At 35.5% G+C, this 26,993-nt stretch overlaps 1 protein-coding gene across 2 annotated transcripts in view; it reads left to right on the forward strand.

Moving 5' to 3' along the window:
- RNF145 (ring finger protein 145) overlaps positions 1 to 26,308 on the forward strand; it is a 58,944-nt gene extending 32,636 nt beyond the window's left edge. For both annotated transcript variants that reach the window (XM_042948070.1, XM_042948065.1), the window contains exons 5-11: positions 4,403 to 4,638; positions 7,381 to 7,556; positions 10,882 to 11,022; positions 13,690 to 13,872; positions 21,074 to 21,221; positions 22,105 to 22,461; positions 24,692 to 26,308. In XM_042948070.1, coding sequence (XP_042804004.1) covers positions 4,403 to 4,638; positions 7,381 to 7,556; positions 10,882 to 11,022; positions 13,690 to 13,872; positions 21,074 to 21,221; positions 22,105 to 22,461; positions 24,692 to 25,078 — 1,628 coding nt within the window. In that variant the 3' untranslated portion in view covers positions 25,079 to 26,308. The remainder of the gene's footprint in view (positions 1 to 4,402; positions 4,639 to 7,380; positions 7,557 to 10,881; positions 11,023 to 13,689; positions 13,873 to 21,073; positions 21,222 to 22,104; positions 22,462 to 24,691) is intronic.
- The last annotated feature ends 685 nt before the right edge of the window (positions 26,309 to 26,993 follow it).

A 26,993-nucleotide genomic window follows, 5' to 3' on the forward strand; every position in this document is an offset into this window, starting at 1 on the left:
GAAAGATTTCCGCTCCTTCCTTTTTTCACCTAAATAGGAGAAGTGGTCTTCTGTTAAAGAGAATCGTAGCATATGAGTCATAGTCTTCTCTGAAAGAAAATGAAGTCTGCAACCCCAGAGTTGAGCACTGAATGTGTTGGCATAGATTTCGGGGAATTTTCAGAGTGTAGAGGAAGTTTATATCATGCTGAACGGGAAATTTAAATATTATAGCTGTGAGTACAGTGAAAATAAAATGTGTGAGAGTGAACATTCCTAATTATTCCTAGCATTAAAGCATTTCCTCTGAGTACTTTCTTTTCGAGTTTTTGCTAATTTTTTAATCAAAGAAATACGCTTGTTTTTAAAAGTTGAGACCTACCAGTTTTATGACAAACACTGGCTCTCTTCTGTACCACTCTGTTCCACGTTCCTGTACCAGCTCCCCACAGGCCTCTCCTTTCTAGTCACAGCTGTGTTGGCCCTGCTACTTTCTCTCTTGGCCCTCTCTAGAAATCCTGTGAACTGGGTAATGTTCCTCCTACATTGACCCCCTAACTTTCTTACTGTTCTATTTTCCTTTTTTTCTCCCCTCTCTGTCTTCTGTTTAACTTTCTGAGATTTCCCAACTTTATCTTCCAGCCCTTTTATTGTACCTTTTTTTGTTGTATATTATTAATATCCATGAGCTTGTTTTCATTGAAGTTTCTTTTTACTGTGAGAGTCTTTTTTTTTATTTCTTAGGTATATCACTTATCTCTTTGAAGCTTTCTTTTATTCTTGAATTATCCATTTCCTCTGAGATCTTTTTTTCTGTTTTTTTTGGTGTTTGTCTTTCATGGGATAGTAGTGTTTCTTAAGCCTGGATTTGAATCCTGGTTATATTTGGTAAAGATTTATAAATACTGATTTCTAGGCCTCATCTGAGGCTGATTAAACCATAAATTTTATTTAAATATCTGGAGGTCCTTAGCTGATCATTTGTATTAAAGTGAGTTAAGTTGTTGATTAGAATCTCTTTAGGGCTTACCAACTGGTATGTTTCACAGTTGATGTTCAAGTGGGATTGGCTGTTTTTGAGTATTTGTATGTCTTTTCACTTGGACTTGGTCATTTTCCCCAAATAGGAATCTTTCTATTCCCTGTAGGGGAGGCTGATGTCAGTGACTAGAATGGGTAACAATAAACATGGCAGCATGTTTGGATATCTAGAAAGATTTCATTTCTCAGGGTGCAGACTTTTGTTTTAATCCCCTCTTTTCATTTGGGCATCTCCTCTCTGCTCGGGGCTGTGCATGGTCATGTCCAGGTGCCTGTTGCAGTCTCTCCTGTAAACCTCAGTCTTCCCCCCAGGGTGGGGAAAAGAGTAATGGCTTGGCTTAAAACCACAGTTCGTTGCCTCCTATCTCTTTGTTTTCTGTGCCCTAAAATGTTGTTCTCATATCTCACTTGGTGGCCACTCCTCCTGTTTTGTTTTGCTTTTATTTATTTTTTTTTAGTATTGTGGGTTTTCCTCCTTTTATACATTTATGAATATTTTTCACATTATTTAGATATCAGTTCTTTAAAGGCTAAAATTAATATTTGTGGGAGAAAATACCACATTATAACATGGTAGATTGTTAATAAATGTTTTTAGCTTTGTGTAAAAATGGTTGCCATTTTTGTATTCTTGTAACAGTAATACAGATTGAACACAAAACAAAATCTCAAAGTATTGTTTTGCCCTTCATTGGCAAGAAGGAAGAGAATTTGACTATATGATTCTTAATCTGGAAGATAACATGTTCAAGAATTTTCATAAAATTTTAATAAGAGCAATGAGAGGAGACTTGTCCAGTCAGTGAAATGGGACAGTGGACAGTGTGGTACTGTCATCAGAGTAGAGTGTTGAAAAAAAAAAATAGCCAATTTCTAGGGTGCCTGGGTAGCTCAGTAAGCTAAACATCCAACTCTTGGTTTCAGCTCAGGTCGTGATCTCATGGTTCCTGAGATTGAGCCCTGCATTGGGCTCCCTGCTGTCAGCCTGGAACCTGCTTGGGATTCTTTCTTTTTCTCCTCCTCCTCCTCCTCTTCCTCCTCTTCTTCTTCCTCCTCCTCCTCTTCCTCCTCCACCTCCTCCCTATCTCTCTCTCTCTCTCTCTCTCTCTCTCTCTCTCATTTTTCTGCACTTCCCCCCTCACGTGTGCTCACTCACTCTCAAATTTAAAAAAAATAGCAAGTTCTGACACAGACTCAAATATACAAAAAATTTTAAGGTATACTAGAATGGCATTTCAAAGTAATAAGAAAAGAATTGGACGATTCCAGTAGCTAGTTTTGAGACAACTGATTAAAACATCTGGAAAAACACACTTAGATCTTTTTTTGTTGTTGTATATTTTTAATATCCAGGAACTTTTTTCATTGAATTCTTTTTATTATGACAGTCTTTTTTTATTTCATAGATATATCATTTATCTCTTTGAAGCTTTCTTTTATTCCTTGAATTATCCATTTCCTCTGAGATCTTTTTTGTTTGTTTTGGTTTTTGTCTTTCATGGGACAGTAGTGTTTCTTAAGCTTGAATCACCTGGTTATATTAAGTGAAGATTTGTAAGTACTGAAATTCTAAAATAAATTATTCTAAAATAAATTCCAAATGTATTAATTTTTAAATTAAAGAATAATAAAAGAAAACGTAGGTGGGGCACCTGGTTGGCTTAGTAGGTTAAGCATCCGACTTTGGCCATGAGGCCATGATCTCATGGTTCGTGAGTTCGAGCCCTATATCAGGCTCTGCAGACAGCTCGGAGCCTGGAGCCTACTTTATATCCCTCTCTCTCTGCCCTTCCCCGCTCACACTCTGTCTCTCTCCCAAAAATAAATAAACATTAAAAAAAATTTTTTTTTTAAATGTAGGTGATTACTTGTATAATCTTAAGTAGGAGAACCCATGTGATTAACCATGGCACCAAAGGTAGAAACCATGAAGGAAAAGGTTTGATAGGTTTGGCTATTTACAGTAAAAACTTCTGTAAGAGAAAAATTATTAAAATATTCAAATAATACATTGGGAAAATATAGTCATGTGACAAAGGAAATTAATATCTTAGCCAAAACATAGAAGGCTACATTCCCCAGTAGAAATGGCCAAAGAATGTAAACAAGCATTTCACCAAATAATTGCAAATTATTTTTATGTACTTATTTGTAATTGGTAATCAACAAAATGCAATATTTAGAAAATCTTAGGAAATATTCCTTCTTTAAATTATTTTTACTGTTGGCAAGTCAGTAGAAAAATGCACACCCTGTACCCTGGGTGTTTTGTTTCTGTAGGGCCGTCTGATTGTATGTGTCAAAGTCTTAAAGGTTTCTTCTGACTCAGTAATTACACTTTTAGGAATTTAGTCTAAGAAGATATTAGGAAATGTGCTCCAAGTATATGAGGATGTCATAAGCGATAAACATCAGGCTTATTCATAACAAAGCATTTTATAATTATGAACTATTTGAAAACAGCCAAATGCTAATACTGTTTCATACACATTCAGTGTAATATACCATACAACTAAAAAAAAAAAAGTGTATATGTTTATTGGTATGGGGAGAGCTACATGGATTATATGTATTAACTGAAAAAACTGTAGTGTGTACACTGTAATCTCATTTATATAATAAAACATTTGTATATTCACTTGCATAGAATAAATCTGAAAACAGTATGAATAGCTAATTTTTGTTGAGCACTTACTAGGTTTCAGACACAATGCTTAGACTCTCTATGCAGTGCTTTAATTAATGGGCCAAAGATACTGGACTATAAGAAATTGAGTTTTCCCTTTTTATTTCTCTGTATTTTCTAACTTTTCTATAATGATCATGCCTAATCATCTGAGAAGAATTTGTTGCTTAAACAAAGTTTTACTCTCATTATTGAGTCCTTTGGGAAGGCTTGCATGATCCTGTAAATGTAATTAAAGCTTGAAAATCTCAATGAATTTTGTCGCATCATGATCTTAGAAAAGTAACTGTATCTCTTGGATTTTATGCTTTTACCTATCAACCAGAACAATTAAATATTGATGGACCTTTGTGAAAAGAGCTATATGTAAACAGTAGTACTTGAATTATTATAATACTGAGCTAGACATTTAAAAAAACGTTTTTTGTATTATATATGTCATCTGAAATGTGATGAAGACTAGTGGATATTTGTACTGCTTTTTTCAGATCAGTACCTAGGGAATTGATGCTCAGAATTGACGGGACATATGAATATGTAATTATGGTCATATGAGGTAAAAATTTGATTTAGACTGTTACCTAGGAGATCTTAATTAGACTTTTTCAAAAGCTGTGTCATCATCCTTATTGGCATTATCTTTTGCTTTTGTTTTGTGAATACCAAATCTTAAATTCATTCTCCTCCCCATTCTAGGTCAGTTGGTGGTGTGTACTTTATGTTCCTGTGTCATGAAAACGAAGCAGATTTGGCTGTTTTCAGCTCACATGCTTCCCCTGCTAGCACGACTCTGCCTTGTTCCTCTGGAGACCATTGTTATCATCAACAAATTTGCTATGATTTTTACTGGATTGGAAGTTCTCTATTTTCTTGGGTCTAATCTTTTAGTACCTTATAACCTTGCTAAGTCTGCATACAGAGAATTGGTTCAGGTAAGACTGACAACCACACACAGGTAGATAAAATTCTGCGTAAATACTAGTTATATTAAAGGTTTAGCTCCTTGTTATTTCAGTCATGGTTATGGTAACATTCTGTTGGACAGTTTTTAAATAGCAACCTAATTAGGAACATGTAAGATTTTTTATTATGAAGTGTTGTATAGAGAGGCAGTAAAGGGATTCTGTGGAAGCAGAGTGTCTGGGTTTTTACTCTGGCACTGTTGTTTACTAGCTGTGTAACCTGGGGATAGTCACTTAAGTTGGTTTATCCATAAAATGGAGCTAATAATAACAGTTGTACCTAACTCATAGGGTTGCTCTGAGATTTAAGTGAGTTTGGTGCCAGGCAGACAGTATTCTGTATGTGTTGAGTATTATAACAAAGACCAAAATAATACAGAATTGAAAATCAAGGGGTCAAATCCTGGTTTTTCTCCTGGTTATAGTCCTGTGCCTACAGTTATTTCCCCCTAAGTTTGCTTAATTTATGTAAACTGAGAAGTTAAGTTGCTTATACTATGATGGATTTTGCTTAGATATACTGATGTTGCCAACATGATGTGCTTCTGCTTTATCCTACTTTTTTTAACCTTTGCTCTAAAACAGATTATTCCCAGACAGAAACAATAGATATTTATCTATTTCCATTTGCCTTAATTGATAAGTTTCAGTATGTAAAATAGATACTAAAACTGACATTGATATATAAAAACAAAATGTTAAAATGGACATTCTTTACTACCTTTCGACTGTATGTATGTGACCTTAAGGTACAGGATGCTCTCAGATTGACCAAACTGAAACTGCTAAGTGAAGTGGGTTTTGTTGTTGTTGTTGTCGTCGTCGTCGTAGCCCCAGGGACAGATTTCCCGGAAAAATTTACCTCTACTCTTAGCTTTAGCCTGATTCTGCCTTCTTTGTTCATCTTACGTAATGATTAACTTGGGCAGTTTTCCTAAAAGTAGGTCTTTCAGAGAAGAGGAAGTTATTTTCACACTCCGTGAAGAGCTATTTCATGAGGAAGCATTGTACTTCCATTCAGAGTAAGAATGACTAGTGTTTTTCTTTGAATTCAGTCTTGTGGAGCTATCCTAGTTTGTAGGAAAACAGTAGACAGGCAGTAAACATTAATTGGATGCTGTTTTATCATCATAAGGACAGAGCCCTCATTTTTCAATGTCATGTTTACCTTCTTGGTTACCATAAGATTCATGCATCACTAGATGTTGTAGTTGAAAATAAATTATAGGTTATAAAATTCACAACCTGGAAAGAATTGGATAGGCAAGAAATGGAAACTATCAGGCTTTTTAGTCATGTTTCTTGAATGGAAAGGAGGAAAAATACTCTCCACCTCTCAATGATCATTTGCTGCTAATAATTATTTTGCACGTAGTTGGACAATTTGCTTTTTCTTTCAATATTTTCTAGTAGGGGAAAAATAGAAGTTAATCTTGACTAGATTTTAGAAAAAGCATTTGAGTTACAAATGGAATTTATCGTTTTTTTATTACTAAAAGTATTTTTTATAATTTTTAAAAAAATGTTTATTGTTGAGAGAGAGAGAGAGACAGAGTGTGGCGGGGGGAGGGGCAGAGAAAGCGAGACACAGAATCTAAAGCAAGCTCCAGGGTCTGAGCTGTCAGCCTCAGGGAGGCTGTGAACTGTGAGATCATGACCTGAGCTGAAGTTGGATCCTTAACCGATTGAGCCACCTAGGTGCCTCCAGGTGAAAATAATTTAAATTTAGAATAACTTGCAAGTCAGTGTATTTTAACTTAATGCTTAAAAGATCTTTACCTATCTAGAGATAGGTATTAATTAGAAATCAGAATAACTTGAAGTCAGTGTATTTTAAGATATTTGTAGTTTATTGAAGCATTCTGGTATCACACTGAGAGTTTCAGCAAGACCATTTGGCTCTGTAGGTTATAGTTTATAGCCTGCCTTGGAGAACCCTGTTGTGTTACCAGGGTCTGGTCCCTGGCATAGTAACTCTAGAAACTTGGTTACATTGTGCTCTTCGGCTGAATCAGATTATGAAAATTGATTCTTCCTAATCAATCTCATAAGAGATTATTTTACAAACTGGAAAGCTAATTTACTTATTAGTAGATTAATAAACTTTTTTTACATGTACCTTTTTTCTTGGTGTTAATGCACTTGGCAAACCAAATAAATTGAGAAATGTTTGAAAAATGCATAGGAGGAACAAGGGGAATTGATTTATCTGGGGAAAAAAGACTTGCTAACTGTCTTCTCTCTCCAGTAAACTCCAGTGATTATTCTGTCTTCATCAAACTGTTTCACCTATAAAATTTCCTGACTAAATCCTGAAAAAGTCTTCCTTTCATATTGCCTGTTTTTCTAGCCACTCAAGCACTATTGTATCATTTAAGGTAGTCCTGATTGATCATTATGATTTACAGATGAGTCAGTTTACAACCTGCCTTTGATGTAATTTTACTCTGAAAGTGACTTTACTCTGAACCATAAGGGGAATTTATGGTGGTCATTTGATGAGTGTGTGTCGTGTTAACAATAATGAAAACTCCGTGAATTTTGAAAAATGTGGTACTTAGTAACTGTATAGAGAAAACTTTAAAGGAATTTATCTGAAACAACCTTACAGTGAAAAAAAGCTATTTTATTTTTCTCTTTATTACTCTTTTATGTTTAAATGTGTTTGTCGAAGTGATACAAGATGTTTTCCTATCTTATTTTCTTACTCAGGTAGTAGAGGTATATGGCCTTCTAGCCTTGGGAATGTCCCTGTGGAATCAACTCGTAGTCCCTGTACTTTTCATGGTTTTCTGGCTCGTCTTATTTGCTCTTCAGATTTACTCCTATTTCAGTACTCGAGATCAGCCTGCATCACGTGAGAGGCTTCTTTTCCTTTTCCTGACAAGGTAATTAATGAGAACATGTGATACTGTACATAACCTTAGGAAGAGAAAACATTGATCTAGGAGTAGTAAGTTTTGCAAATTAACTTTTCCCAGTTATATTAGAGTACCCCATATTTAATTGAGATAGGATTTTCGTTCAGTGGATGCCTATGTCTGGCAGTGCAGGGAAGGTGCTAATGTAATAATGGTATATTTGGTTTCGTCAAATGATTTGTGAAAAGGTACATAGCAAATTTTAAAAATATTTTTTCAGAGGCCCCTGGTTGGCTCAGTTGGTTAAGTATCTGACTTCAGCTCAGGTCATGATCTCACAGTTCGTGAGTTTGAGGCCTGCACCGGACTCTGTGCAGATAGCTCAGAGCCTGGAGCCTGATTCTGATTCTGTGCCTCCCTCTCCCTCTCTCTCTCTGCCCCTCCCCCGTTGGTACTCAGTCTCAGTCTCTCTCTCTCTCTCTCTCTCTCTCTCTCTCTCTCAAAAATAAACATTTAAAAATATAATAAAAATATTTTTTCAATTTCAAGGTAAATTTTATTGGTTGGGTAAATAAAACATATGTTACTAAAAGTAATTATCATTTACTGAGTATTTAATATATGCCAACCACACTACTAAACACTTTTCTTCACACTTAATCTTTACAGCAACCCTGAGAGATAGGTGCCTCTATTATCATTATCATTTTAATAGCTCAGGAGACTGTGCCAAGAGTAACTTGCCCCAGGTGACACTGGTAAAAAAAAACAAAGACAGTGCTGATCTCAAATCCCATCTGAGTTCAAACCCTATGACTTCCTCTTGCACTATGCCATATTATTTCATTTTTAAGTTTTTTTATTTTGAGAAAGCAAGAAAGTACAAGTGAGGGAGGGACAGAGAGAGGGAGAGAGAGAGAGAATCTGCACGTCAGCACAGAGCTCAACATGGGGCTCAAACCCACGAACCATGAGATCATGACCTGAACCAAAGCCAGATGTTTAACTGACTGAGCCACCCAGGCACCCCTATGCCATGTTATTTTTAATGTTTTGCTTCATTATTCAGATACAGTCAAATAATTGGTGAAATAAGTATATCCTAATACTTTTCTATTTGCCCCAAAGAAATTCTAAGACTTAGTTTTTAAGATTTAGATTTTTTTAAAAAATGGTCTTAAGTCATCAGAGTCCTTTTTCTACTAAAGTATCTTTTTTGTGAGCTTATGCTAGATCTGTATTTGTTATTTTTCCACTCTTGAATTTGAATCTCAGGCCCCCAATCTAGCACATGGGTTTGTGTGTGTGTGTCTGTGTACACACACACACACACACACACACACACACACACACACACTATCTTCATTCCCTGGTACATAAAGGCAAGACCGAAACTCTGTCCTTCAGGAAGGTACATATAAGCAGATCAAAGGGTTTTTTGGTATTTTTATTTAATTTGGTTTTTTAATTTACATCCAAGTTAGCATATAGTACAACAATGATTTCAGGAGTAGATTCCTTAATGCCCCTTACTCATTTAGCCCATCCCACCTCCCACAACCCTTCCAGCAACCCTCTGTTTGTTCTCTATATTTGAGTCTCTTATGTTTTGTCCCCCTCCCTGTTTTTATATTATTTTTGCTTCCCTTCCCTTATGTCCATCTGTTTTGTAGCTTAAAGTCCTCATATCAATGAAGTCAGATGATATTTGTCTTTCTCTGACTTAATTCACCTAGCATAATACCCTCTAGTTCCATCCACATAGTTGGAAATGGCAAGATTTCATTCTTTTTGATTGCTGAGTAATACTCCGTTGTATATATATACCACATCTTCTTTATCCATTCGTCCATTGGTGGACATTTGGTCTCTTTCCATACTTTGGCTCTTGTTGATAGTGTAAGCAAATAAAAATTTAAAATTTTTCATTAATAGAGCCATTGTTTCTCGGCCAACCAAATGATGGAGCACTGTGCACTAAGTGGTGTAGGGAAAATGTTACACAGAATTAAATATCAATAAAAATGTCATAGGACATACCTATTTTAGTAAATAAGTAGAATAAATTTATTGGCACTGAGTCTGATTTTGTACTTTATTTATTTATTTATTTATTTTTAAATGTTTATTTTTGAGAGAGAGAGCATGAGGAAGGGAGGGGCAGAGAAAGAGAGGGAGACACAGAATCCGAAGCAGGCTCCAGTCTCTGGAGCCCCATGTAGGTCTCGAACCCACAAACTGGGAGATCATGACCTGAGCCGAAGTCAGATGCTTAACCAACTGAGCCACCCAGGTGCCCCTGATTTTGTACTTTCTGAAAATAACAGCTTTAATTGATAATTAGCTTCTATAAACATGCAATAAATTGATACCAAATACATTTTGATAGCCAACTCATTATTAATGAAGTTTCACTGCTATTGGTATTTATGTAATTACTATGGAAGTTTTATGCAGAATTTTAAGATGATCCAAAAAGTAATTCAATTTAAGGAGAAAAATAGAATTCTGTGGTTAGGATAATAACCTAAGCATGGGACTCGGATTGGTTGTGTTTTAAACCAGATTATCATCCATTAGAAAGCACAATCCAATGAAGTGTAGCATGGTGTAATAGGCTTAATAAATCAATAAACTATGAATGAATTTGGACTTATTTAAAAAGTAAGAAAGTAATACTGAGATTTTATTTTTTATTTTTTTATTAAAAAATTTTTGTAATGTTGATTTCTATTTGAGAGAGAGAGAGAGACAGAGCACAAGTGGGGGAGGGGTAGAAAGACGAGACAGAATCTGAAGCAGGCTTCAGGCTCTGAGCTGTCAGCATAGAGCCCAGTGCGGGGTTTGAACCCACGAACTCCGAGATCATGACCTGAGCTGAAGTTGAACACATAACAGCTACCCAGGAGCCCCTAATACTGAGATTTTAGATGACGTTTAGGTGTCTTGCCCAAGTAATTTTTCTCTCTATTCCTTTTTTATACATACATACATACATACATACATACATACATACATACATAATTGTATGTTTCTTAAGGTTTGAACAAAATTTTAAGCTCTTACTGGATTTGAAAGAGATGATAGATAAATAAAAATAGACTTGTTTCAGATATGGTTCTATATACTGAATATTTGCCAAAGAGATTTTTAAAAAGTGTCGGTTAGGATAATAATAAGAATGGATTTAAATTATTAGTGGAGTGGTTTGGTGATTTTACCTTAAATTTTGGTTTGGGTGTTTTAATTGATAAGGATCAGAACAAGCTTGGTGGTTATTTGAAGGCTTAAGATGGTTTTATTTCCAGGGGAAAACGTTTATCTATCAATACCCCCACCCGCTCTTTTCTAGTATTGCTGAATGCTGCAGCACTCCTTACTCACTTCTGGGCTTGGTCTTCACGGTTTCTTTTGTTGCCTTGGGTGTTCTGACACTCTGCAAGTTTTACTTGCAAGGTTATCGAGCTTTCATGAATGATCCTGCCATGAATAGGTAAGTTCTTGACTATGAATATCTCTAGAAATTTAAATATTATATATAACTTGAAGAAGTAATGATGAATTTCAGAGGAAATGGTATTTTGAAGGTTTGTTTTTTTTTTTTTTTTTTTTTTTTTTTTTTGAATGGTTGAAACTATTTGGATTAAAAATACTATGAAAAATATAATACATATGAATTTCCATATGTAAAAGATGGATTTTTATTGTTTGTACTTACCAGTATATACTGGACACTTTCCTAGAGTTAAGAGATTTAAAAAAATTTTTTTTAATGTTTATTTATTTTTGAAAGAGCATGCACGAGCAGGGGAGGGACAAGAGAGAAAGGGAGACACAGAATCCGAAGCAGGTTCCAGGCTTTGAGCTGTCAGCACAGAGCCGGACATGGGGCTCAAACTCACGAACTTTGAGATCATGACCTGAGCCGAAGTCAGATGCTTAATCGACTGAGCCACCCAGGAGCCCCAGAGTTTAAGAGATTTTTAATAGCTTGTTTTTTTCCATTTGAAGTTAAGTGTAGCCATGTTAAAATCAAATTTCTGTATTTGATACTTGCTTAATTTTTTATGGTTGGACATAAATTTGATACTGATTGAAGTTTCAAAGGATGCATTAATGATAATCCAAGAATAGTTAATCTAGTTGTTATTAAATCAGTAAGATCAGATATTGGGAAACCCTGTTTTTGGAACTTGTCATAATTTCTGTTATCTTAATGTAAGAATTTTTAATGGTTTCATTTATATAAATTTAAAGAATCTTTTCTTAAAGTCTTTAAATCTTTATGGAATATTTCAGAATTAGTAGATGGTGAGTACCTTGTAAATGGAAGAAATAAATTTTTTTTCTTGGTGTACATTTTAGTTTTTTTATGAGAAAAGAGAAAAACTTCTACCTTATAACCTTCCTGCCAGTCCCAGCTAACACTTTTGTAATGGAAAAAAGAAGGGGGGGAGGGCAAGAAAGAAAAATAATTCATGTATAAGCTCACCAAATTAATATCATTCAGAAAATACCAAATGGGAAGTGACAACTCTTCCTTCCCCTGCTTGCCATTTCCTTTCCTCAAAGGTAACAGCTATAGATCGTTATTTTAAATTTTCTTATGGGGAAAAATGCATATATATATTTTGTTGTTGTTGTTCATTTCCACATACTGTAAACAGTTCTGCACCTTATTTTTTCTTTTAAATAGTTTTTGGATAATTTGTTTTTTTATGTCAACAGAGACATCCTCATTTTTTTTGATTAAAGCATAGTATTCTAAAATATAAATGTATTTTTTTTGCTATTAAAAATTGTGCTATGAGTATCTTTGTATATGTCTCTCTTTTTTTAACTCTTAATTAGGAAAATTTCAAATTAACAAAGTTTAGAGAATAGTAAAATGAACCTCCATATACTTGTCACCCATCTCCAATAATATGGCCTATCTTCTATCATGCATGCCCTTATCAACTTCACTTATTCTGTCCCCTCCATAACTCCTGGCTGCATTTGTTTGGCACAAATCTCAGATATGATACCATTTTACCCACAAGTATTTCAGTCTCATATGAAAAAACATAACAACAATAAAATATTCATTCCCAGTAAGAGAAGAATTCCTTGACCTCAAATTCCCAGTTGGTGTTCATATTTTCCTGATCTTTTTTTAAAAACATTTTATTTGCTCAGCTTCAGATCCAAATAAGGCCCATATTGCAGTTGGTTAATATCTTTTAAGTCTCTTTTAATGTTTAGGTCCTTGCTGTCTCTCTGTATTTTTTCCCCCTCTCATTTTATTTGTTGAAGACACCAGATTGTTCTACTTAATTTTTCAGAATCTGGATTTTGCCAGTTATATTCCCATGATGTCACATAACATGTTTTATTATTCACTGTGTTTTCTCTTACATACAAATTTTTTGTAGTACATCCATAGGGTAAATTATTACCAGTAAGATTATTGAGTTAAATTGTGTATATATTTTAAATTTATTAACAAATTTTTCTCCAGAAAGGTTTTACATGTTTTATGTCAACATTAGTGTTCCCATTTTTTCTCAGATTCCTTGTCAGTGCTTGGATCATCAGACTTTGAAATATTTGCTAATTTGTGATTTTGAAAATTGGACTTAATTCTTTGTTCATTTATTTGTGAGAGTTATTTATAAATCAAGTCAATAGGATAAAAAAAGATCTCTAAGGATTTTGTATATATTTTCCATATGGCAATTGATTTTCAAAAAAGTCTGTATTTATGTCTTCAGGTTCTGATGGTCTGCTTAAAGAGACCTTTCCTACTTCAAGATTATGAAGACATTCACCCATGATTTTATCTTTTATAGTCAGGAAAAAGCTCATGATACAAATATGTGTAATTCAGTGGATATCTCAGAATGGTAGAGTGTCTGGCTCATTAGCAAAACCTTTTCTTTATCTTAGAAGTTGCTTTTATTCTCATTGTATGCTAAAATAATAGTAATTATGTTTTACACATATAGTGAAATATTGACTATTACATAGTCATTATATTGTTATTACATGTCAATGTTATATATTATATGTGTTATATCAATGTTATATGTATTAACATTCTGATCAGGATTGTTTGCTCATGGAATGAAATGAGATTCTGATTATTGTTTGTTTTTCTAAAAATGTGTGTTTTTTTTAGGGGCATGACAGAAGGAGTTACGCTGTTAATCTTGGCAGTACAGACTGGTCTCATAGAACTACAGGTTGTTCATCGGGCATTCCTGCTCAGTATTATCCTTTTCATTGTTGTAGCTTCTATCCTACAGTCAATGTTAGAGATTGCAGATCCAATTGTTTTGGCGCTGGGAGCATCTAGAGACAAGTAAGAAACTTCCTAAAAATTTTTTGTAATATTCTTTATATATATAGATTTTTTTTTGAAGATTTAGATAATGTTTAGAGACAGAACATGGATGAATAATTGGTATTAGCTTAAGGTGATGAGTTTACATTTTTAAATTTTTTTCTATATGTTTAACATTTCTGTTTTTTTCCTCTTAAGATGCCTATAGTTAGAAATCACATCAAAGACCATGTAATTAATTACAAGTCAGTGTTTTTCTTCTTCAGAGATATTTAATACTTTTTATATTTGTCCAATTTTAAAATGGAGAGCAGAAAATTCAGTCCAAGAAATATACCAAATAATTTTATTTTGTGTAATGCTAAAGCAGAGAAAGCATTGAGAGAAAGGAGAAAATCATTGGAAAGAGAGAAATAAAGGCTCTCAGGCAGTCGTAAAGATAGCCATTAATGGAATAACTACCTCATCTGATGGCATTTTAGAACCATTGCAACTTATTGAGGTTTTATTTATTTTTTTTAATGTTTATTACTTTTGAGAGAAAGAGAGGCAGGCATGAACAAGGGAGGGGCAGAGAGAGGGAGACACAGAATCTGAAGCAGGCTTCAGGCTTTTAGCTGTCAGCACAGAGCCTGACGCGGGGCTCGAACTCACAGACCGCGACGCGAGATCATGACGAGCTGAATTTGGACGCTTAACCAACTGAGCCACTCAGGCGCCCCCAACTTACTGAGGTTTTAATGGGACTTTTTGACACCTTCTGGGACCAAGTGAAATTAATAGCTGCATTCATGTTCGTGCCATACTATATAGAGGTTTTCTTAAGGAATAAAAGTCAAATTATCATTTAGCTCTTTAAGATACAATTTTAGCTTATTATAGTTTATACAAGGGCATTCTATAAGAACGCTTAAAATTCAGTGTCACTGTTTTTTTCCAGCATCCATTTACACTCTCTTGATTTTTCAAATATCTGAATTTATTGCCACTTTGGTAGTGTTTTATGAGTAAGGGAACAGGTGATCTTTTGGGAGATCGAAATTTGATAGCAGATTTTTAAAACATTCCAAATTAACATTTTGTAGTTCATCAGATTTATCTTTCTATTCCCATATCCCACAACATTCTGAAATTTTTTCTCAAATGGTAGAATAGCTGACAGGATCCATTTTAATTTAAATAAACTTTAATTTGTTTCAGATAACCTTAATTGTTACAGTTAATTATAGTTATTTGGGATTTGGTTTTTAGGGTTGAAGTATCTCAATAGAAGCATTTAAGATACTGAACTTGGTGCTGAACTCCCTTAAAAAGCCACTTAAGCATTTGGGTTGTTTTTTATCTAAGTACAACACTATTTTGTCCTTTCTGGGAGTATCATTTAGTAGTATTAATTATACTAATTACTTTGGCATATATTAGTAAGACTAATATAATACTATAGAAAGTTTGGGAAAGAGAAAAAACAATCTGTAATTCCACTGCCATAAGAACCATTAAATCCAGTTCTTGTTTCCTCCAGGATGTTGCACTAGCTTTATTTATTACTGACTTCTTCCTCCAAGGTCTCATGCAGAGGAAATTTAGAGGGAAAGGAGCAAAACTGAGAAGTAGGAGAAAAATGTAACTTACTAGAACTGACTCAAGAATTTAAAAACCTGGATAGTTCTGTAGCTGTTAAAGAAATGAAGGCAAATGGTAAACAGATGGCAGTACAGGCAAGTTCCAAACTTTGAAGGAACAGATTATCCCTATTTTAAACATGCACTTCCAGACAATAGAATACTACACAACTCATTCTGTGTGGCTAGTATAATCCTTGTATTGAAATCAAACAGACAACTTGAGGAAGATAAAGTTTTATTTCACTCATAGTAGGAGGTACTATGAAGCTTTTGTAATACTGGCTCAAGTAGAAACAACTTGAGCATTTGAACAGGGAGCCCCCAAACATCTGTGTATGTGGAACTTTGGTATGTGACAGAGGTGGCATATCAGATGAGTGGGGACAGGTGGTAGTCTTCCGTAATTCTGCTGGAAGAAAATGGTTTCTGTTTAGAAAAGGATGGAATGGGTTCCTATCTCACACCATAAACAAAGGATCAACTCTGGAATTTTAAGAGACCTGAAATGTCAAAACAAAAAGTTAAAACTCTACATAGGCTAGCATATTTTGGACCTTCAAGTGGGAAACAGTCTCTTAAACTGACAGAACTGTTGGGAAAGGGAGACTAGGAGTTGAGAATGACTGTGAAAGCAGAGTGATAAATCTAACTATTAAAATTAACTTTTTAAACCTAAAGTTAACTTTACAAACTACGAGAAGATAACTCGAAGTATTTATACTCATCCAAGAATTGATATCAATACACAAACAGCTCAGATGAAGAAGAGAAATAGAAGATGAAATACATCTTTATTTTTAGGCTTTTAGTGAAAGAAGAAACACAGGACTATGAAGAGAGGTTCAACCTCTTTACTAATGGGGGAAATGTAAATCAAGACCACATTGAGGTGCTATTTTCAACCTCTGGGATTGGCAAGGAATAAATAAATAAGGAAGGAAGAAGAGAGAGAGAAAAAAAAATCAGCTGATACCTAGGGTGGAGGAAGGTCTAGATCACAGGGTATCTCTGGTTTCTGGTGGGAGTGTAAAGTGTAATGATTTTGGAAACAGTTTGGTCATTATCTCCTCCTACATGTATACTCAGGACATTCTTGCACATGCTCAGTAAGGACATGTAGAAGAATGTTCATAGCACAATGCATAGTAGCAGACATGTGGAAACAACCCAAATGACATGTTTGGGAACAAACAGGAAAGTGGGTGAGTAAATGTGATAATAGTCACCATGGAATATTAGAAATCTAGTGACACATAAAACAGTAGGAGTGATTCATAACATTATAAAGTTAAAAAGTAAGTCCAAAAAGATGACAGTGTAGAATGTTATTTTTATGTTAAAAACAAAAATTCTAAATCTCCTTTTTAGGAATACATACAGATCAAAACTCTAAAAAGGGAAGCAAGCAAGAGAGTAAAGAACACTTTCATTGTATGGAGTGAGGCAGGATATGGGAAAGGCAGGCCTTCCATATGGTTAAATGGGGGTTATTGTCCAGGCCCTCACTTTTGTGTGGGGAGATGGGTTCGTGAAGGCTTGCTACAATATTTAAGAGAGCTAATTAGGTTACTAACTCAGTAAAGAGAGGGACACCCACAGACCAATGGCAATAGTGCATTCTGAATCAGGGATTATGATTAATTCAGTGTACTGGGTTAAGATTAAAAAAGGAAATGAAACGTGTCTTAATTCTCAAATTAGAGAAATAAGAGATAATATTGATAATTCATGAAACATTGCTTCTCTCTGTCATTAAAGAAAATAATTATTAGGGGAAGAATCTTCACATGTCTTTGGAGTTGCTTAGACTAGAGGTAATTTTCAGTGTTTAACTTAAAAAGGTGTCTCAATTTTAGCCAGAGAGATATTTGTTAACCTTTATCTATAAATTTTACTCCAGGTCTTAACAAGGAATTTTAGGATGATGGTCTACTTATTCTAATTACGTAGTAGATATTCAAATGACAAACTTTTTAAAAAAATGGATTGGGGTGTTTATAAGGTATATTTTATTGTATAGTGCTTAGCCTGGGTTGTTTTTTTTTTTAATTTTTAAAAATTTTTTTAAGCTTTATTTTTGAGAGAGAGAGAGTGGGCATGAGTGGGGGAAAAGCAAAGAGAGGAAGATACAGAATCCGAATCAGGCTCCAGGCTCTGAGCTGTCAGCACAGAGCCTGACGTGGGGCTTGAACTCATGAACTGTGAGATCATGATCTGAGCCGAAGTCGGACACTCAACCGACTGAGCCTCCCAGGCACCCCTATAGTGCTTAACCTGTTACTGGGATGAGGTTTCAGTGTCATTTTCTGCTATTCTTTTTATATTTTATCTTAAATCAAAAAAAAATTTTTTTTAAGTTTATTTATATATTTGAGAGAGAGCATGAGTGGGGGAGGGGCAGAGAGAGAATCCCAAGCAGGCTCCACACTGCCAGCACAGAGCCCGTCATGGGGCTCAAACTCAAGAAACCGTAAGATCATGACCTGAGCCAAAACCAAGAGTCAGACACTTAACCAATTGAGACACTCAGGCGCCCTTTAAATTAGATTTTTACTGAATTTTTACTGCTTAAATAGATGTGTGTATTTGTTTCTGTATATAATATACACACCTGTATTTGTGTTTATGTATATATATTTTTGTGTTTGTGTGTATACACACTTATGCCAAAATTAGACATAAATTGTAACTCTTGATATAATGTTGTATATACTTCTCAGTGTATGTGTATAAATATATGCTTGTGTATATGTAAATATATACCTATTTTATATAAATGTATTACAGCTTGATTTTGAAAAATATATTTAAAGTTTTAAGGTAAATTACCCTATTTAAAGAAAATTTATAATTTATCATCTAATATAGTATAACTACTGTTACACTAATCCCTTCCTGCCTGCCTTTCTTTAAAAAACTAAAATTGTTGTGCATCTCAAAGCAGAACTACTGACAAGTTTGTCTCTTAACTTCAGAAAGTAGAAATGCTTGCAAGAAAAAGTGTAAAACAGTTCCAAAGTGCCTGTCTTTAATTTTTATCATAATAATTCACTTTCTTCTCTGAATTACTAATTACAAGGAGTCCCACACAGTTTAGCATTTAACCTTGTGTGTGGTTATTTTTCCTTCCCACCTATATTATAGTTAAAGGTAGAATGGGTGATTTATGTTACTTTTTTTTTGTCTTCTTGAGACTACATTGATTTGAGATCACAGATGCTGATTTTTAATTAAAACAGTTTAATTTTTTTGTAGCCATGAGCTTTAAACTATTTTGGTTGAAATCTACATTTCCTCATAATGAACTTAAATAAGTGTTCATGTTTTATAGGAAATCATTAACAATTATTAAGTCTTGATATTCACTTTACATAGATTGTAATGGAGTTTTGTGTTTAAGAGAGAGGAAAAGACAGAGGGTTCACACTGTCTTTCTAGATTTGTAATTACTATGTTAAAAAATTAACTTTGGCCTTTATTTACCCAGGAAATGGAAACAGCTGATATATATATATATTTTGATCCCTTGTGGTGGCCCTCTATCATCTATTTACTTGGAAATTGGGTATATAAAGTAAATAGTTCTATAAGTAAACTTGCAGGGGAGTGGAAATCACACCTTTTTTTCCTGTTGCATGAAAATTTTCCAAAGTTCTGCTTCAGGCACTCGGGGAAGGTTTTTGTTTATGTATCTTCTAGAACTTGGTATATAATCTGTCTTAAATTGGGATGTATTTAAGGAATGATTTATTAGAATATTGTGATGTATGAAGAGATACACAAAAAGAAAAGTTATGTTCCTTCTCCTTTTACCATAATTACACAGCCTCTGGTGTATGTATTCCACTACTGATGAGTAGGGTTCAAGTGGAGTCAGAAACTGAAATCTAAGAAGCCTCTTAATTTGTTGGTGTCTTAAAAGCACAAGGTTATACTATATTTCAAAAGTGTGTGTGTGTGTGTGTGTGTACACAACATATGTGTACACATACTGAACTATATATGAAGTATATATATGTAAACACTAACCTATATATATATGTGTACTTTATATATATATTTATATGTACGTTATATACATTTATGTATACTTTATACCTATATAGTAACTATTCCCCCATGAGGTAACCATAACTTTTATCTTGCTTATAGGGCTTTGCATTTGAGTGGATAGATAAGTAGGTAAAAAAATAAAAGGTAATGAAAATAATTTGAAAAATATCAGGCAAAAATAAATGTTCTAGTTTTATTTGGCACTTACTTCATATAAGCCTTTGTGCCTAAAAACTGAGCCATGTGAAGAAAGAGTTTTGTTCTTTTTTTCAAGGAGTTTAAATTTGGGTGATAAGACATTTTTCTGGGTATGTACATATATATTATTTAGATAATATAAACATAAACATGTTTAGCTATATGATATATAAATATCTGTATAATTGAAGCAATACTACAGTTTATTTATTTTTTATTTTTTTATGTTTATTTATCTTTGAGAGTGAGAGAGAGCACAAGTAGGGCAGAGAGAGAGAGACACAGAATCTGAAGCAGGCTCCAGGCTCTGAGCTGTCAACACAGAGCCTGACTTGGGGCTCAAACTCGCAAACTGAGATCATGACCTGAGCCAAAGTAGGACGCTTAACCAACTGAGCCATCCATCCAGGTGCCCCGAAACAATACTACAGTTTAGTGATTGGCCTGTACCAGTGTTAAGAATTCTGAGAGGATTGGTGATTCCTGGAGAAAGGATTCACATTACCTGTCTGTGTGCATATATTTGTTCAGCTTGAGCTAGCCTAAAGGGTTTAGAAAAAAAGAGAGTGGGACAGAGGCATGTCTGGTGGAATGTAAGAATGTTTGTGTTTTTCTTAGAATACAGTTAATGAACCATCTTTGCTTATAGTGAGGAAGAGATGTTGACAAGTTTAGACCAAGAAATTGGGAGTAGAGGAGCTCAAAAGCCAGGCTAGGAAGTTTAGAACAGGTTTTGGCAATATTACCCTAGCAGAGCTGTAGGAAGATTAGGCAGGCCGTGTCCAGGATAGATTAGGCACCAGGAGAGGAAAACCGGCTAGTAGGTCCTACATACAACACAGTGGTTCATAGTTTTTCACCCCCAAGCCTGACAGATGTGAGGATTAATAATATAGCTGTTCACTGGAGCACCATTCCTCTTAGTAATATTGTACTCACAGTAGCAGAGATTTTCATCATGGCGCAGTGGGTGGAGAAGATGTCTCATGACTTAAAACCACAAATTACTCTTGAAATTGCTAAGGCTTAATGCTACAAAAGCCTAAAATCACTTTGGAATTGGTAGGAATGAGAATGGAACCGAAAGCTAACCATTAGGGGGAAAAAAAAAGAAAAAAAATTGATGGCACTTGGCAATTGACTGTGGAGAGAAGAGGTGAGTCTGGGGCTTTGAAATACCAAGCCTATGACACTTGCCCTGAAATTTAGCACAGTGACGGGCATGGACAAGGATGCTCAGTAAACTGGGAAATGTAAGCACAGCCCAAGACCTATCAGTTGCTAATGTGATCGTTGTGCTCCTGGGTGACAGGTACTTTAAAGAAATACTTTTCTTTCTCTAGGAGTTTATGGAAACACTTCCGTGCGGTGAGCCTTTGTTTATTTTTACTAGTGTTCCCTGCTTATATGGCTTACATGATTTGCCAGTTTTTCCACATGGATTTTTGGTTGCTTATCATTATTTCCAGCAGCATTCTCACCTCTCTTCAGGTAAGCCTAGGAGTAACTAACTTTCTGCAATAACTGATTTTATTTTCCTTCTTGAAAAGAAATTAAACTTCTTCAGGATTAATGATTAGAAGTAGCCTGTTTAGGTGATCACTTCCCAACTTATTTGTCAGAAAATATTACACTGATTTCAGCATAGGAGTTAGATGGTAGGTTATTAAAATACCAGACCTGTCTATGTCACTGTATTTTTATTACCAAGGTAATTAAACTTTGCTGGTTTTGTAAATGATACACAACTATCATGTAAAGCTTAAATTAATAAGGAACTCTAAAATATTAAAAGATTTTATAACTTGTTTGGAGCACATTTTTAAAGTAAATACCTACTCAGAAATATCTTTTGTTTCATGGTATATATAAATATATGACATACGTGTGTATCACACATGTATATATACAACTGATAATACTACCCTGGAAATGAAAACCTTGTAGTTTGAAGGTGGCTCTTTGCTGCTAGATCAATAAAAAGTAACAGAAAATATAGCACTGGCAACACACATTTATTCATTGTTTCCCGTAGGGGTAAAGGTTCTTTGAAAGTTGAGGAACATGTATGACTACAGAATTAGGACAATTTAGATGGAACTTTAATAGGTTTTGATGATCTGGGGAATAAATGGAAAGGATGAGTCAGAAACTAATCAGAATCATTTTTAAGAAAGTTATGTCTCAAGGTGTGGCTTTTTGATAGCGAATGCCTGGATTACTGAGATCACCCACATTTTAATGACACCACTGTCTCTAGGTATTAAATATGGCACCCTAAAAGTATTCAGGAATGTTGTTATTGCTTAAAGTCTATGCAAAACCTTTATTAGTGGTAATATTCTGTTTTAAAATAATGTGATTTTTTTCCCAGGTTTTGGGAACACTTTTTATTTATGTCTTATTTATGGTTGAGGAGTTCAGAAAAGAGCCAGTGGAAAACATGGATGATGTCATCTACTATGTGAATGGCACTTACCGCCTCTTGGAGTTTCTTGTGGCCCTCTGTGTGGTGGCCTATGGTGTCTCAGAGACCATCTTCGGAGAGTGGACCGTAATGGGCTCAATGATCATCTTCATCCATTCCTATTATAATGTGTGGCTTCGGGCACAGCTGGGGTGGAAGAGCTTCCTTCTCCGTAGGGATGCTGTGAATAAGATTAAATCATTACCTATTGCTACAAAAGAGCAGCTGGAGAAACACAATGATATTTGTGCCATCTGTTACCAGGTAACTTGCACAGTAAGAATCCATTTGGGTGGGTCATACAATGTATCTCCTGGGACTTTAACCATATTAACCAAGTTTAAGTTAAATTTCTAGGCAGAGTTATTTCCTGGGTTTAAAAAAAAAAAAATTTTTTTCAAAGATTATTAAAGACCTGATAGACTATTTCCGTTTTATTTCTAAACTAAGTTTTTAATTTAGTCCAAGTTCTAATTTATTGTTATTTTCAACATTGCTCACCCATAAATAAAGGAAAAACAGGTCAGGTGTATTTTATATTTACTCCTGAATACACACACACACACACACACACACACACACACACAGATATATGTACTATCAAGTATATACTATCAGGAGTCAGCAACTTCTGAAAAGTGGTGTGCCAAGATTCTGACTCTTTTCCTTCTGGTATTCCCAGGGTGGGGAAGAAGTATTCATTTACTTAACATAGTTGGAGAGAGTGTGTGTTTACCTATGGGTTGATGGATATCTGAGATGGAGATAGACCTGTGTGTATGGACGTGGGGTAGAGGCAACCAATTGGTATGGCACTGTAGTCGGCCTTCCTGGCATCTTTGGCATGTGTGCCATGAATAGCTGATGATGGCCTTCTATTAAAACTGAAAGATAGTATGTAAAGGAGTTTGGAAATGTCACAACAAAAAAATAGGCCTAGAGTTTAGTCCCCAATAACCTGTGCAAGGGGGTGGTTGAGTAGCAGCTTTTATAGCTTAACTGTACTGTCAGAAATTGTTCCTTTAAAATTGCTCTTAAAGAGCGTGTGCTAGGAGAATAAAACTATAGATGGTGTGTCACTGAGTATGAAGGAATGTTCTTTCTCCAAGGCTGCTCTACGGTTTAATGGGGTGTGTGTATCTGTGTGTTTAAGACTATCTAGTACAAGAATTTTGTCTAAGAATAAAATGCAACTACCACTTTTTTATTGTTACTAGAACATACCTTGGGTACTCACAGAATAATGTTTTCCAGGTTGATTTTTGCATTTGGGGGAACTAAGGAGTATTGTAGGTTCCCACCAAGTGAAGTGGTCCTGGTCTTAGTTCTGGTTCCTTTGTGCTTGGTAGCCCTGTTGTATGCAGGACAAAGCATGTCAAAGACCCGTATATCAGCTTTAGCAGCCCATACCTAGATGTTCCATCTCTGGGATTTAAGAGTTCTCTTTTTGTATTTCCTGTTGTCACATCACTTTTTTGAGGTGCTAGAACTCTCTGCTGATATCACACAGAAAATGAAAGTCAAATTGCTTAACTTCCCAGCTGGCTGCTTTTCCTTGGATGGCTTTCTGCTTAAAAGTTGACTCCCAGGTGTTACCAGTTTTTGGCAAGGAATTTATGTGACAACTACAACTCCTTGTTTTGAGACTTCAAACAAAATTAATGCTTGTGTCACCAAATGTATATGTTTACAATTGAAGCATCATGTCCTCAGCCTTCTCTCTTTAAATATTTCTTCTGCAAGGAATATTAATGCAAAATACACCACTTCTTTCTTAATTGCAGTAGTTATCAAACTTGAGTGTGCATAAAAGTCACATGGGTGGCTCGCTGTAATTACAGATTTGGGAATGCCATCTTCAGATATCCCAGTTCAGTAGATCTGGGGTGGCCCAGGAATGTGCATGGTTAACAAGCACTCTGGTGCTTGTGATGAAAGTTGAGAAATGCTGGTTTATACGGACCTTACCTTGAAGACTGCGTTACATTGTCCCTAATGAAATTGCCACTTCCTTGCCAATACCCTGGTGTTATGTGGCTGACTTTGTCTCCTTGCCAGTAATTTCATCATGGAATAATCTGTCCAGCTGTGTTGAAGCATTACTGTGGAAAGTCCTGCCTTCATCAGATTTTCTGAGGTTCTAATTATACTCATGCCGTGCCGGGGGAGACCCAGTAATCACACTGCAATAGTTGTGTGATGCTCATGTTTCATACTGAGGCAGAAGCCAGTTAAGTTAGTTTCCTTCTCATTTTTGGTTTTTACTTTCTTTTTTATTTACTTAGGTAGTGGTTCTTGCATTTTGGTATAAAGGGGTCTCTGATGGCAGGAGGATTATTATTATGATCTAAAATGAGTTTTATTCTAAGATCTGTGTTACAAATTTTATATGGGGAACTTGTGGGAAAGAAATGATGAAACTAGAACTTTTGGGATTAGCAGCAACGATTTTGGATAATAGACATTTATGAGATACCTTTCCTCCTGCTTCTAGGACATGAAATCTGCTGTGATCACACCTTGCAGTCATTTCTTCCATGCAGGATGTCTCAAGAAATGGCTGTATGTCCAGGAGACCTGCCCTCTGTGCCACTGCCACCTCAAAAACTCCTCCCAGCTTGCAGGGTTAGGAACGGAGCTGGTTCCACAACCTCATGCTGGAGCTGAGCAACACATCATGCTTCAGGAAGGTACTGAACCTCCAAATCAAGAGCATCCTCCAGGGACTGGGATGCAGGAAGGTTCTAGGGACAATAACGAATGCATTGTCACACGATCAGATAGCCAGGAAGGGACTTGTGATCCTAAGGAATATCGTGTTAGTGCAGAAGATGAAGTATGTCCTGTTGAGGTCAGCCCAGAAGAAAAGAAGCAGAAGTAATCCTTTGATACTCTGGATAAGTTAACTCACTATGAAATTCGCACTCAGATTTGAGAAATGAATGTATAAGATGATGAGGCAGGAGACTTGACATTCCAAGAATCTGACCCAGGAAGTACTCTTCAGTGGAGACTGCTGGCTTTCATCCCCTTGACATTGTGGGAGAAATTTTGCAATGTATGCTAATCAAAATGTATTTCTGTATCCTATGCTGATATAGAAGTTTGCCAACAAAATTCAGCCTTAGCAGCTTCAGAAATTGCCCCTGACTTGGAAGGGATAAATAAAATCAGATTTGAGTGCTTGAAAGGGGCTAAAGAAAGAAGGATAAAGCATCAGGACAGCGCGGGAAGAAGCAGGCCGAAGCAGAACAGACCTCTCACTCTCTATGGAACAGGATCATTCTTGTTACAAAGTATGAGTAGTGACCAGCCCTTGTCACCAACCCCTTTCCCTTAGTTAATTGGGACTCAGTCAGGTGATAATTGAGTTTTGTACAGCACTGAAATGAAATCAAAGATGTAGGAGCATTGATTGTATTCAAAGATTGAAGCACGCTCATACTTCGTATGTGCTTTAGGGGGTGGGTGGGCACTTGGGCCTTGCGGGTGCATTCATGTAATCTGAGACTCTTGAACTTTATGATGGAGTCTCCAATATTTTGATGTATATGAAACTTTTGTTAATATATTGTATACTGTGTTGGCTGTGTGAAGTAAACTAAAACTCTAATGAACACTTTGGGGTCCACGTTCATGTAGGAGACCAAAGTGGGAAGGGCTTTAGGGCACTGATAGAGGCCCTTAAGTGTACTTTTCAATGCTGTGTAATGTTTAATTCTTGCAACTGAATCAAAACAGTGTTAAATTATGGCAATATTTGCACTTTGGGAATGAGTACATAACTGTATGATCACACTCTGCAAATGCCACTTTTAAAGCTGTTAATAGACTTTGCACCTTTTCTTTGACAAGGATGTGTCATATTTAAATTTTTACATTCATCATGGCTACAGGTAGAACTGGGGAGGGGGGAATGTAATTTTTTATGGGAATTTTGATATGAAAAGAAACTAGTCATTTATTTATACAATAGGCTTGGCTCAAAAAGTGTTTTTCAGACTCGATATTCCTAATGTGGGATGTGACTTTATTTTATTTTTAGTAGCAAATTTGGATGTAGACTGACAGACATAGCTGAATGTCTTAATAAATTTAAATTTGAAGATAACTGTTTTGTTCTGGTGATGGTTATTGTGAAGTGTTTGAAATCGTGTTCTTGGGAAGTTTTTGTTTTTATCCAACCAGATTTCTTTCTTTTTTTTTTTTTTAATATTTATTTATTTTTGAAAGAGAGACAGTACATGTGTCAGGAACAGCAGAAAAAGGGAGAGAGAATCTTCAAGCAGGCTCCACGTTATCAGCACAGAGCCTGACACAGGGCTCAATCTCAGAAACCGTGAGATCATGACCTGGGTTGAAATTATGAGTCAGAAGCTTAACCTACTGAGCTACCCAGGTGCCCTGTCCAATCAGGTTTCTTATATCTTGATCCCTGTCAAAAATGCCCTGCAGGTGGCAAAACTTTTTGATTGGAAATGACCAGCTCTTTGAAATCTTCTACACTGGTGGAATCAAACCTAGCTTTGCATCAGAATATTTGGGGAGCTTTTTAAAAAAAGTACATATTTCATGGATAGGACTAGAGGGTATTACGCTAAGTGAAATCAGACTGAGAAAGACAAATGCCACATGATTTCACTTACATGTGGAATCTAAAAAACAAAACATGAGTAAGCATACAGAAAGAATCAGACCTATAAAGTCAGAGAACTGATGGTTCCCAGACAGGAAGGGAATGGGGGAGGGGCAAAATGGGTGGAGGGGAGTGGGAGGCACACACTTCCAGTTAGGAA

The sequence above is a fragment of the Panthera leo genome, chromosome A1 (assembly GCF_018350215.1).
Source record: "Panthera leo isolate Ple1 chromosome A1, P.leo_Ple1_pat1.1, whole genome shotgun sequence".
NCBI classification, from domain to species: Eukaryota; Metazoa; Chordata; class Mammalia; order Carnivora; family Felidae; genus Panthera; species Panthera leo.